Here is a 14,249-nt window from a genome sequence, read left to right as displayed (position 1 = left end):
CAGGATAATGTTAGTTTTATCCTCCAAATCACAATATACCCTTCTTGAGTTGGAGAATCCTGATGGTGTGTTTGTACCACTTCCTGTCTGTATCCTTTTCTTTATACTCCTTTTTTTTCATTGAAGTATAATTTACAGTAAATGAACACATGTGTAGTCTTGGGTTTGGACACATGTATCCACTCATGTAACCTTTTTTCCCAATCAAGATATGGAAGATTTCCATCACTCCAGCAAGTTACCTCATGTCCCTTTCTAGTCAGTCTTCCCTGTCCCCGAGGCAACCACTGTTCTGATTTCTTCCACCATAGAATAATTTTGCTTATTCTAGAGCTTTATAAAAATGGAACCATATGGTATGTACTCTTGTATCTTGACTTCTTTTGTTCAACTTAATACTTTTTTAAGTTTTGTTGTTGTTGGTTGTCTTTTGGTTTTGGGTGTTTGTTTGTTTTTTGAGAGCAGGGGAGCAGAAAGAGAGAGAAAGAGATAGAATCTCAAGCAGTCTCTGTGCTGTCAGTGCAGAGCCCAACTCAGGGCTTGATCTCACTAACTGTTGAGATAATGACCTAAGCCAAAACCAAGAGACACTTAACTGACTGAGTCAATCAGGGCCCCCAACTTAATATTTTTGAGAGTCTTCCATATTACGTGAATTGAATGTTCATTCCTTTTATTGCTGAAGAGTATTTCACTATATGGATGTACAATAGTTTATCCATTTTCCTGTTAATGGCTGTCTGCATTTCTGGTTTGTGGCTCTTCTGAATAAAACTACTGTGGACATTCTTGGATGGGTCTTTTTAAATTTCTGTTGGGCAGATAACGAGTGGAATTGTGGGGTCTAGAGTAGGCCTATACATATATATACGCACATATACATGTATATGACTGGCTGACTTCCTTAGCAGATTGATAAGGTTACTGGGTCTCTCTCTAGCCTTTGTCAGTCCTGTTAATAAGTATTTATGCTGTTTCCCATATTTCAGACAGTTCTGATTACTTTTTATTTGAAAGGCTTTGAAAGCTATGTGTGAATCAGAGATGATAGTATTTTGTTTAGCCTTCCTCGCTACTTAGTTATTTTGACACTTTCGAACACTTTTCATGTACTTTTTTTTTTTTTTTTTTAAGAAAACCAAGGGTCATTATTACTAGACTTAAATAGTTATACCTGGTAAATGAACTGAGATGATTTCTGTTCTGGGCCTTTTTATTTCATACATAGTTTGTCATTCATCTGCCAAAGATAGGATTATTACTACAAGGAAAAACTTCTTGCTAAGTTTAGTTCTGACTATATTGCTTACTGTAGATTGCATACTGGATTCCTTAGTATCTAGCCATGAGGCCAATTTATAGATGTGTTGTGAAGTTTTCCTTGTGTTTCTGGAAGACAAATCCCTTTGGATACTAAACTCTTAAATTGCCTGTTAACTTTCTCACCAGTTAGCATCACAGCATCTGTTTCTTTATTTACCTGTTCGTCTGTTTCTCTCCAGATCATAGTGATTTCTCCTTTTATAAAATACAACGTGTATATTAATTTGGGAGACAGTATGTTTTAAATTTTTATGTATTTATTGTCAAAGTAATAATTCTCTTTAAAACTATTTAGAGTACAAATTAATTGTATCTTGCCATCTAGAAAAATGAGAACTGATGAATGTTTTTAAAGAATATTTGTTAGTATTTCTTGCACATTTTAATGTTGGTATGCCTTTAATTGGACAACAGAAAAGGGCAATGTTTTATCTCATTGCATTTTATAATGGCTCTGAGTAGTACTGCCTTTAGTTCAGAATATTTTATTTTCTTGAATAAATCCGACTCATTTATAGCAGGTTCTGCCAGACTTTTTATTTCCTTAGGAAATTTTAATTCCTTAATATATATAATTTATATATGTAATATATATATTACATATATAAACCTTGAATTAAATTTTATATATATATATATTACATATATAAGTTATATATATGATTCCTTAATATATATAATATGTATATATTATATATATATATATATAATTTCTAAAACTGTTAACCCATTTGTCTTTTGTAACTTTTACCTTCATATGTTTTAGGAAGCAGTGCAGGTACTTTTGAAGCATTCTGCAGATGTTAATGCTCGAGACAAAAATTGGCAAACCCCTTTACACATCGCTGCTGCTAATAAAGCTGTAAAGTGTGCTGAAGCTTTGGTACCTCTTCTAAGTAATGTAAACGTGTCTGATCGAGCGGGGAGGACCGCATTACATCATGCAGCTTTTAGTGGACATGGTGAGGTAGGTAGTGTTCAGTTAGACAGTGATTCTCTCTCCCATCATCCTCCCACTCACCAGTCTAATTATTAATGAACTTGCCCTTTTTAGCCACTCAATCCATGGTAGTAGCAAACAGAAATATCCGTCTTGCTCATTTTTGTCTAATTTTGCCTTTAGCAAACCCTCAACTTCTTTTCATGATAAAATTTGTGACACAACATTCTCAAATTTTGAAGTTTACGTATCAGATATAGCCCTATACACTTGAATTTCATGGTCAAAGGACAACAGAAGATGAAGGAGAGCACTGCCAGCTAAACACAATGTGAAAAGTATGTTCTGGCATTGTGGAAAAAATAATCCAGAAAGATAGAGCAGTTTCATTTTGCTCCCAGAAAGACAGTAAAAAAGGAAAACAGAGATTAGAAAATATTTTCTTATTTATTATCAATGTTTAGTCAAGAATTCTTTGATAACAGACCATGAAAGGAAATAATTTAAGAAAATTAATATTTAGTTTTCTTTTCTTTCTCTTTTTTTCTTGAGAGAGAGAGAGAGAGAGAGAGAGAGAGAGTAAGCACAAACCGGGAAGGGGCAGAGAGAGAGGGAGACACAGAATCTGAAGCAGGCTCCAGGCTCCAAGCTGTCAGCACAGAACCCGACGCAGGGCTTGAACTCACGAACCATGAGGTCATGATGTGAGCTGAAGGTGGACACTTAGCTGACTGAGCCACCCAGGCACCCCAATATTTAGTTATCTTCTACAACAATCATTGCTTCATGTTAGATATTGTTATGGTAAAGAGTAAGGTTTATGTGTACATAAAAGACTTAGTAAAGAAGGAAAGACAGAGTAACAAAAAAACCTTTGAGGCCAGCTTGCCCATCCTTCATTTTTGTTGCAGACACAGAAACTCAGAGATAAAGGGACATTCCCAAGATTCCATGCCTGAGTGCTAGTGGCTGCAGTGTTGTTTTCACTGTTTCTCTGTTTTTGCAACGTAAAGAATCCTTGCCTTCACTGCAGTTAAGGTCACAAGATACATCCCCTTTTTTGGAACATGGAATGCCCTTTCCTGTGGGGAAACTTATCATAAATATGGTTAGACAGAATAGAAATCTGTGAGGTACTACATCATGAGGTAAGTAGACTACCCAGTGACCTTTGGATCTAACCGTATTATAGATACTACGTTTGTGTTTGAATTAAATTTAAGACATTTCTGGGATAAGAATGCACTTTACATCTTAACAGCACTTTGGGCTATTAAAAGAAATAAAACCTGTTGTTAAATATTCCACCTTTAGACTTCCCATATTTGTACTTCTTTGTTCATAAAATACCGGGACAGGACACAAAAGAGCATCTTTAAAAGATACTGATGCCTGACTTCAGTAACGTGCACTGTAAATCTTTTTTTCATATTTTGTCCTATTATTTATTGAATTATGTTAAAGGGTCTTCACTGTTTAGTCTACAACACAAATTCAGTGCCACAGAGATTGAGATGAGTAGTCATCATAAGGGATATTCATGAACAGTTCTTCTACTGAATTTTGATGAAACTGTGTTTATTCTTATTACAGATGGTCAAACTACTCTTGTCTAGAGGTGCCAATATTAATGCTTTTGACAAGAAAGATAGACGGGCAATTCATTGGGCAGCATATATGGGTATGTATGTTTTAAGTTTCATTTTTTGACATTATGTATTCAGGAAAATTTGTACATTTTAGTTCTTGCATTTGGTATAACATCTGTTTTTAAGGATAGTGAGAAGTTACACCATATCTAAATTTGCTGCCCAAGTGGACCCAGCCTGGTAGTGGGGGACATGTCAGGTCCAGTTTTCTTAAAGCTGTTTGAAAATAATTCTGTTTACTTTTAAAGGGAGAGACATCCTAGACACAAGTCTGGGAAGCATAATCTTAGTTGGTGGTTTACTAGAAGCCCATTCTTATATCCATCCTTGTTTTCATGGGAATATTAAGATAGAAGTTATGAAGATGCTTTAAGAAGCCTATTATTTTGGGCCACTAGGTTGAATAGGCAACATCGTGTTTGATTTCTAGAACAGTAATTTCACAGAAAGAAACTAAGGCTTAGAGTGTAGGCTTTTCTGCTGTGACATGTATATGTTCTTGAAAAATCTTGGGATTTGCAAAATTGCACCCTACAACCTGACAGAGCTCGTGGGAAAACAGTCTTGGGGTAGACTACCCAAAACCAGGCAACCAGAGTACTAACAGAAACATTAATTGGTTCTTAAGGTGACTTGGACAGCTAGAGTGCAGGCAGATCTTGAGCCTACCTCAAGATATTTTTAAGTGCACAAAAAGAACAGGCTTGTGGGTGCTAAAACCATGCAGGTGGAAGTAAATCTCTAAGTATGGAGGAAGTACAACCTGCCACGAACCTTGCAAGTCCTACAAGGCTAGGGTTGTACCTCTGGGAGGAAGAGCTGGATATAGACATTCATTTTTCAAGTTTCTCAAAATAAAACTGAAAGAACTCTTCCTCCCTTTGTAGCGATGGAGCCTCAGAATTTTTTCTCTTCCCTGCCAAAGGTTATAATTCTCCTTCTGCTATTTTGGCTCCTCTGGCTTAAGAAAAATCACATATGGATTGACACCTTATGTGTAATACTAGAGTCATTCCCTGATTTGCCATGCATACTACCTAATTACAAAGACATTTAGCTGGCCACCCTTCTTATAGGCATAGCTTATCCTCAGGACTCCCTGCTCTTGGTTTTGTCTTTTCCTGTTTCTGACATAAAAATAAAAAATTAAAGGATGATTTGATGGAAGATTATTAATTTTTAAAACTATATAAAATTGTAAAATATGACATTGGAAGAAAATAAATGAGCTCAAACCAGTTGTGTAGATAACCCCAAGGTCCAGCATTTTTTGCCTGTAGTAGAAAAAACCAAAAGCAGCAGAATCCATAGTGAATTGCAAGTCTGACCTTTAGTGTGAGTATAAGGAATGATCAAAAATGAAGGTTCTTGAAGGTTAATATCCTTGTCGGATGTCCCCGTTTTGAAAGCCAGATGCTGAACATTTGGGCTTCTGGTATTTCTCTCACACCAGAGATTCATGCCTCTAGTTATATCATGGGCAGTTTTCTTCTGTAACTTGAAAGTAAAACATCCAGAAGCCCGTCTCCTGTAGCATCCGGAAGTCCCTTCCTCACAGCCTGTATATTTTTCATATTTTAAGTCTTGGGGACTTTTCTGAATATTCTTCTGTAGCTTATCCTTCCAGATAGTTTTGGAGCATCTATTCTGAATGATTTGGTACACCTTATGTTAAAGGATTTAAACATGAAGCAGAATTCATCAGGCCTCTTACCTCCAAAGAATTAAGACTTAACTAACCAGTTGTTTTCATGAAATTGAAGGCCAGCAGATTTTGTGGGTTGCCTCTAATTGAGCTCCCAGAATAGCTGGGTGTGTATATCTCAGGAGCCCTCCTTTGATAGCTTTGTTTTCTTTGGTGCACTGAATGTCACTTTTCAGGCCAGTTGTGGATTAAAAAAGGTATTCTGTGTTTCTTGGGCCTCATTTAATTTTTGAGCATAAACATTCAGGGATTTATAATTCTCCTTTCCCTATCTCTTTCAGCATGGAAGAAGAAGAATGTTGACACATAGTTTCTAAAACTGTTCAGCTGTTCTAAGCATTCAGGATTAAAGAGAGCTAAACATGTAAAAGTAGGGAGCTATTGACTGGTCTCATAGACAAGCCCCGTGTCCAGGTCTTTGGCCCTACTAGGGTTATATTCAGAGAATCTGTCAGTATTTGTGAAAGAGACATTAAAATTACATGTAGTCTTCTTATAATTTATTTCTCACAAACTTCCAGTTTGCCCTGGACTTCTATCCCTGGTTGAAGTTCCCCTTACTCTTCTCTTAGGCTCTACCATTTATCCCTATGCTGTTACTGAATTATGTGTCAGTGTTTGGCAACAATATCTCTATCCCAGAAGAGTTCATCATATCCCCCTCCCTACCCTATGTTCACTCTGACTGTGAACCTCCATTGATATCCCTTTTATACACTCATCTTTTCTGTTGCTTTCAGTACTTTTAGCAATATTCAGCCAAGTTCTACCTCAAATCACCTTACCATGATGACTTTGACATAGAAAGTACTGAATAAATATTAATTACCTTGATTAGCAACTCATTCCCGAATTTCTTCTTAAAGCAGTGCATAATTTGAATGAATATGAAATAGTATTTTTTTCTCCTTCCTTTCCTTTTCATAAAGACTTAGAAATTCTGATCACAGTTCATTTTCCTTATTTTTACACAGTCATGAACAAAAGAAAAATTCAGGGAATTTTTCAAGTAAAATTATGTATACTATACATGTCCAAAGAATGCCATTTTCTAAAACTACACCTAGACAAATTACATGAAATCTAGTCTTCCTGGTAGCATAAGTCTATAAATTGACAGGGAGGACACGTACTTGTTCTGGCCAGGGCCACAATGTAGGTAGAACAAATATCATTTATTTCATTCTGGAACTTTATTCCCTTTTTTCTTTTAAATAAATCACCCTCAAACTGGCTGTGGAGAGGCCCCTTTTTTCATATTTTCAGTGGTTCAGTTAAAGGAATTTATCCATATTTCTGAAATGTGCTTAAATAAGTATTTGTCAGTTTTAAAATTGTAAATTTGCCTATGCGTAGCCCCTTTTCAAGTTTTATTGATGTTAGGAGAAGTTCATACTTCCTGAAATCTACTAGTTTATATGCACAATTAATACGTTCTGTGCCATTTATATGAATGATGTTTTGGTTTTGAACAGTTTTTCTAGTATGTTAGTATTATGAGCCTTTTAGTCTTAAACATCAAGAGAACTTTGTTTCTTTTTGGTGTATTAGTGAATAATATGCATTTGCCCAGTTGAAAAGCTATGTTTATGTGTGAGGCTTCTAGGTACTGATTTTCACACATTACAATAAATGCAAGTAGCTATCTTTCTAGAGCCATAGATCAGAAGGTGTAATGTGTAGTGAGTGATCTTTGGGCCAGGTGATACTCTTATGTGATAATTACATTTGATTTGGCACCTAATGATTTGATAGATATTCCTTTGGTTTTTTTCCTAAAAATATGGTAGAGATTTCTTATTGAGATGGGGGCAAAAATAGCTGAAAGTATCCACTTTAGTTGGTAATTTACATATAAACAATTAAATCTACTTGATTTTTGTGCATCTTATAACCTGGCCTAATTTTGTCAAGGAAGAGGGGCCTATGTTTGAAAGCTTCATTTTTATAGTTATTAACTTTACATATTCATTCCCTATGAAGGGATATAAAAAAATGGTGTCATGAACAATTTATTTAACAAATATTTGAGTGCCTATTTGTTTATAACACTGTTCTCAGCCCTGTGGAATATAGCTTTGCCTTTGAAAATATATATTTGGGAAGCTAATACATAAAAGTAATTAGAGGCAATTAAATAAATAATGATATAAGTTTAAGAACCATCAGAAGGTATTATATACTTATCAGATAGTATTTACAGGTATGTAGTGCTTTTGGCTTATAAGGCTTCTAGGGAAGAGAGATAACGGGGTTGATCAGGGAAGATGGGAACTGATGTGGGCCTTCAAGGGTTAGTAACAATCCTTGGAAAGAGACATCCAAGCAGAACATTCCATGCAATGAAGGAATCCCATGAACAAAGGCACAAGGATGGGAAGCATTATGGGAGGAGGAAAAAGCGCTGTATAATCTAATCTGATAAAGACCAAGGGGATATAAAAAGAGAATAGTGGTTCTCCTACTTTCTGGATACATGTCCCCCTTCCTGGCCTCCTTGTTTGGTATGGTGGGGCCTGGTACTAGTTCTGACTAGTGAATTGATAGCAGCATCACCTCTGGACCAGAGCAGTTAATTGCTGATTCAAGATAGATTCTGCAGTCTATTCCTCCTTTTGGTACTGGCTGGCCACATGCAAGGTGGTGTCAGCTATATGAACCTGGGTCCTTGAGTGACTGAGCAGAGCCCTCTGGCCAAGCAATCATGGTGATGATGAGAAATAAAACACCGCTGAGATTTGGGAACTGATTTTTAACCACAGCACACATAACCTAGCCTATCCTGATTGATACAAAGGTGAATAACAAACTAAGTTGATTAAAGACATCTGGTGGAAGTAATAGGGGAGAAGAAGTCTTTAACCACATGTTCTAAAGAGTAACATTTTAAAGAAACCCAAACCCATGTCACTCCCAGATTTTCAAGTATAAGATTCCACTAAGGCAGAGAAACATAAACTTATGTGTTATATCAGACATAAAAAGCTAACTTCAAAACTTGAATGTGTTGGGGTGCCTGGGTGGCTTAGTTGGTTAAGTGTCCGACTTCGGTTCAGGTTATGATCTCATGATTCGTGGGTTTTAGCCCCACATCAGGCTCTGTGCTGACAGCTTGGAGCCTGGAGCCTGCTTTGGATTCTGTGTCTCCCTCTCCCTGCCTCTCGCCCGCTTGCGCTCGCGCGCGCTCTCTCTCTCTCTCTCTCTCTCTCTCTCTCTCTCGCGCACACACACACACACACACACAAAAGTAAATAACATTTAAAAAAAAAAAATCGAATGTGTTAAAACAACCTTGAAATCAAGATCTAGACAAACGGAGGGTTATAGATTGTAAGGTTGTCACCGGATAAAATAATAAATACAATAGTTTTCAATTACTTACTGCTGTCAAGATTTATCGAAATTATCTGAATACTTCTTTTTCTTCCATCCTTTCTCTGGTTATAACTTGATTTATTGGTGACTTGTGCATTATTTATTAATTTGCATTTTTACCTTTTTTAAAAAGATATCCACGATTATATTTCATATTTTCCATATGCTCCTCTGCTTTTATTTTTTTCTCTTAAACACATTTTCAGGTCACATCGAAGTAGTGAAATTACTTGTGGCACATGGAGCTGAAGTGACATGCAAGGATAAGAAGTCTTATACACCTCTTCATGCAGCAGCCTCTAGTGGAATGATCAGCGTGGTCAAGTACCTTCTGGATCTTGGAGTTGATGTAGGTATATAGATTGAGCAGTATAAATGAAGGAGGCATTTTGTATGTTTGTGATTACCTTGTTGGCAGAATTTATTTCAAACTTAAAAGATAATTTTATACAATAATATTTGTCTTTTAATTAGATATTTATAGTTCTTTACATAATAATAGTGCACTAATATCTGATCATGTAATTAGTCAAAGTATATTAAGAGGTAAAGTACATTACAAAGGGGAATGACGATGCAGGTTTTTCTGCTTCATATTTCAAGCCCTGTAGCTCCATTTTAGCCATGGAAATGAGCAGATCAGACACACCTGGATTATTTTTCCTAAATGGCTGGGTCTCTACTGTTAGTCTTACTTGCTTAGTAGTTAGTCTAGTATTCCCATTAAATGTAGCAGTTCACATTACAAAATAATGGCAAGAGCTAGACAGGAAAACTCAAGGCTTCTTGCCCATCAACTGTAAGTGTTCCTTACTGTATAAATCTGTTTGGTTAGGAAGGTTGTTGCTTTATCAGAATATATTTGATTTCTGAATTGAGATAGTTAAGAATGCCTGTCACTTTCACAAGCCATCCTTTAAGCACTTGTGCTTATATACCTCTCTTAGTATATTTATTTTAGGTACAGTTTTGACAAACTCACCTGATTGTTCAAAATAGATTAAAAAGAGCAAATTAGAAGGGAGCACCTGGGTGGCTCAGTTGGTTGAGCATCTGACTTTGGGTCAGGTCATGATCTCACATTTTGTGAATTCAAGCCCCATGTCAGGCTTGTTGCTGTCATTGTGGAGCCTGCTTCAGATCCTCTGTCCCCAGCCTCTCTCTGCCCCTCCCCTGTTCAAGCTCTTTCTCTCTTGAAAATAATTTTTTTTTTTTTTTAAAGAACAAATTAGAAGGAGAGAGAGGGTTAGGCTCTGCCAGAGGGAGGTGTTTTATTTTTTTATTATTATTTTTTTTAGTTTCACATAAAATTTATTTTTTTAATATTAAATATAATTTATTGTCAAATTGGTTTCCATACAACACCCAGTGCTCATCCCAACAGGTGCCCTCCTCAATGCCCATCACCCACTTTCCCCTCTCCCCCATCAACCCTCAGTTTGTTCTCAGTATTTAAGAGGGTCTTATGGTTTGCCTCAGAGGGAGGTGTTTTAGATCAATTATAAAAACAATAAAAGGTAAATGGTAGTCTGGTTGGACAAAGAATGCGAGGCAGAATTGTGGAGCTGAATAGACTCAATTTAAGGATTATATGAAACACTGCCTGAAGCAAGCAAATAGTTACTAAATGTGTCAGGATTGTGAGAAGTTGCAAAAATCCTAACGTTGTTAAGTAGGGTCCTGTAGAGTACGAACAGATAGAAGTTTCATTTCAGCTCAGCAGTTCTATAGCTCTGTTTCACATCCATTCTAGTGCAGTTTTTAAAATTTCTTTTATTGACAGTAAAATAACATTTGTAAACCATGGTGACAGCATTCTTCAAAATAAGTGGTCAGACTTAGAGCTGTTTAGTGACATGTGGCCTCCAATTGCATAATTTATTAGTTTCCCAGGGCTGCCATAACAATTTACCATAAAGTAAGGGACTTAAAACAACAGATTCAATCTCTCAAAGTTCTGGAGACTCAGGGGAATCTATTCCATGTGTCTTAGCTTTTGGTGATGAAATCTAGGTACTTTGACCAAAGTTAAGTGTGTTCCTTTTTCACTTCCTTCAGTTTCTGTTCCCAGAGATTTCAGAAAAGAAAATGTAAAATAGAGTTGTGGTAAGTTGGGGCCAACTTCAAAGTTAGAGGGCACAGTCTCCACACAAGACCACCCTTACTTCCAACCAACTACAAGTTTGGAGTGTTGCCCAGAACTACCTTCGGGTTTGATAATTCACTAGGATTCAAAAAATTTACTGAAAACTATTATACCCATGGTTTATTACACAAAAAGATACAAATTAAGATTAGCCAAAGGAACAGACACATAGTGCTGGGCCCAGGAGTATTCTAAACACAAAGCTTCCATTGTTCTCTCCTGATGAAGTTAGGACTCCCTACTCTCCTAGCATCAATATATGAGAATATGCTCATGGTATTTGCCAACCGGGAAAGCTCACCATAGCTTTGTTTTCAGAGATTTTACTGGGGCTCCATTACATAAGTGTGATTGGTTGATCAATTACCCACATGGTTGATTTCAGTCTCCAAGTCCACTGATAACAGAGAGCGCCAAAGCTCCCCCTTCTCCTCAAATGACACAGTTGGTTTATGTGGCATGGTCAGATCCTGCCCTTACACTATTGACTGTGGCCAAGCCTATTCTAAGATCCAGTGTAGCCAGCTCCCACCCTAAATAAAGGACCCTTCTATCAAGTATGCCATAGATTACCTCCCAGAAGACAAGGGCAAAGGCCAGGTATCTCTTTGGACAAAGGTCTGGTTCTTTACACAAAAGCCATAGAGAGGCACCTGGGTGGCTCAGTTGGTTGAGCATCCAACTCTTGATTTCAGCTCAAGTCATGATCCCAGGGTCATGGGATTAAGCCTCCATCAGGCTCTGGGCTGAGTGTGGAGCCTGCTTAAGATTCTTACTCTCTCCCTCTGCCCTTGTCCCCCGCTCACATGCTTTCTATCTCACATGCTTTCTGTCTCTAAAAAAACAAAAAAAAAAACGAAAAAAAAAACTATAAAGTATTCACCTATTTTATTAGAAACAAAATGAAAAAGAAACTTGAGCTGCAAGAATTACTTCTCAACATTGAGCATATTCGTTTGAACACATTCATTTTATTACAGCATCAACATGTAAGGCTGGAAAATATCTAGACTCCAACTTTGTTGCAAAAATGAAGTAGAAAAAGATGCCACTCATTGTTTAAAATCTTAATCTTCATTAACAACTTCAAGTGAAAAGATTGAAAATATGCATGTTATTCAGTATATCTCAGAATTTTCAGTTTGCATTAATTTGTCATGATTCTTAGATTTAACTCTTACAACTGTACCTTACTTTGAAAGCTTTTAGAAATACGTTTAGTTTTCGTTTACCTAAAATCTCTCTCTCAAAATCATTGAATTTTGTCATGAAGCAGACATTGTATGTATAAATTATATTCCTTGAATGTACAAAATCTATTTCACACCAAAATGCTTTTGTGAATATTCATTATTTTAAAAGAACTTTAGGATTATAAACCTTATCTGTGTATTTATCCTTGTTTCTCACTTTAATAATTTGATTGCGACCACAACAGTGCTAAAATAACCTTCATTCTTGAAGCAAGAAGCAAGACTGCTTCATAACATTGAGATTTTTTTTCTTCCAATAGATGAATGAACCAAATGCCTATGGAAATACACCTCTTCATGTAGCCTGCTATAATGGACAAGATGTTGTAGTGAATGAACTTATAGACTGTGGTGCTAATGTAAATCAAAAGAATGAAAAAGGATTTACTCCTTTGCACTTTGCTGCTGCATCAACACATGGAGCGTTGTGTTTAGAGCTTCTAGTAGGCAATGGGGCTGATGTCAATATGAAGGTATGAAATAAAATCAGAATCCATACTATAGTATTTAGGAGTTGGGTGTTTAAAACAATATCGATAACAAATACCATTCGGCAATAAAAAGGAACAAAATACTGATAGACACAAGATCACAGGTGAATCTTAAAAATATTATGCTGAGTCGGGGCGCCTGGGTGGCTCAGTTGGTTGAGCGTCTGACTTCGTCTCAGGTCATGATCTCACGGTTTGTGAGTTCCAGCCCCACATCAGACTCTGTGCTGACAGCTCAGAGCCTGGAGCCTGCTTCGGATTCTTGTCTCCCTCTCTCTCTGCCCCTCCCCTGCTCATGCTCTGTTTCTCTCTCTCTGTCAAAAATAAATAAACATTAAAAAAAATATTATGCTGAGTCAAAGCCTTACACAAGACTATACATATTATTCCCATTTATATGAAGTTCTAGAACAGATGAAATTCCATCTATATTGGGTTCCAGATTCTGTAGTGGAAATAAAACAGTTGCCCCTGTGAGGAGGGATTGATGAAAAAGGGACATAGAAGAACTTTCTAGGGTGATGATAATATTCTATATTTTGACAGGCTTTATATTATATAAGTAAGCATTTGTCAAAACTCATGAAATAATACATTTAAGATTTATGTGCTTCATTGCTTATAAATTTTCCCTTAGGAGGTAACACACCAAGCTGATGTTGAACCCTAATTAATGATATGCATACCAACCTATTTAGACATACCTGCGACTTTTGAAAAACATGAAATAATTGGGTAGATGGCAGGGTGGACACACTGGTATATGATGATGTGCTTATAGTAGAATATTAGTGATAGAATTTAGGTGCTATGTATATGAGTGTTCACAGTAATCTTTCAACATTTCTGTTTTCAATTTTTTTTTTTTCAATTTTACAAAAATTGAAAGACCAGTATCAATGTGTTACATGTAAGGAATAGCTGGTTTTTTGTTTTTTGGTTACGGTTACTTTTAGGAATGAGCATTTGAATTTTGAAATACGTGAGAATTCTGGAGCCCCGATAAATGTACTGTCAGTATATAATTCTATGAGAAGCCACATGCAGCCACAGTTTTGAACATCACTACTTTATAATGTGTAATCATCATTTTGATTTTTCCAAGATATTTTCATTGATTCTGTGTTAATTCATCAGTTCATTATTTGAGTATTTGCCAGTCCATATCTTGTGTTATGAAGAAAAGAAAAGCACAAAAAAAAATTGAACTGTTTCAGATTAGTGAAAACATTTAACCTTAAAATGTGTTTTTCAGAACTTTAATTTCTTAAGATTTCATCTTTTGTGGGTATGATGAGCCAGTGTCTTTCAGACTGGTAGAGAAAAGAATCCATTTTCTTATGTCTCTTAACTTTAGATAAGCCTTT

At 36.3% G+C, this 14,249-nt stretch overlaps 1 protein-coding gene across 10 annotated transcripts in view; it reads left to right on the top strand.

The window, feature by feature from the left end:
• Positions 1–14,249, top strand: part of ANKRD28 (ankyrin repeat domain 28) — a 196,541-nt gene that overhangs the window by 133,432 nt on the left and 48,860 nt on the right. For all 10 annotated transcript variants that reach the window (XM_042956703.1, XM_042956697.1, XM_042956698.1 and 7 more), the window contains 4 exons: positions 2,090–2,290; positions 3,857–3,944; positions 9,199–9,341; positions 12,652–12,864. In XM_042956703.1, the coding sequence (XP_042812637.1) occupies positions 2,090–2,290; positions 3,857–3,944; positions 9,199–9,341; positions 12,652–12,864 (645 nt within the window). The remainder of the gene's footprint in view (positions 1–2,089; positions 2,291–3,856; positions 3,945–9,198; positions 9,342–12,651; positions 12,865–14,249) is intronic.

This window comes from Panthera tigris, chromosome C2 (genome assembly GCF_018350195.1).
Source record: "Panthera tigris isolate Pti1 chromosome C2, P.tigris_Pti1_mat1.1, whole genome shotgun sequence".
NCBI classification, from domain to species: domain Eukaryota; kingdom Metazoa; phylum Chordata; class Mammalia; order Carnivora; family Felidae; genus Panthera; species Panthera tigris.
This window is presented reverse-complemented; position numbering and strand designations above follow the sequence as displayed.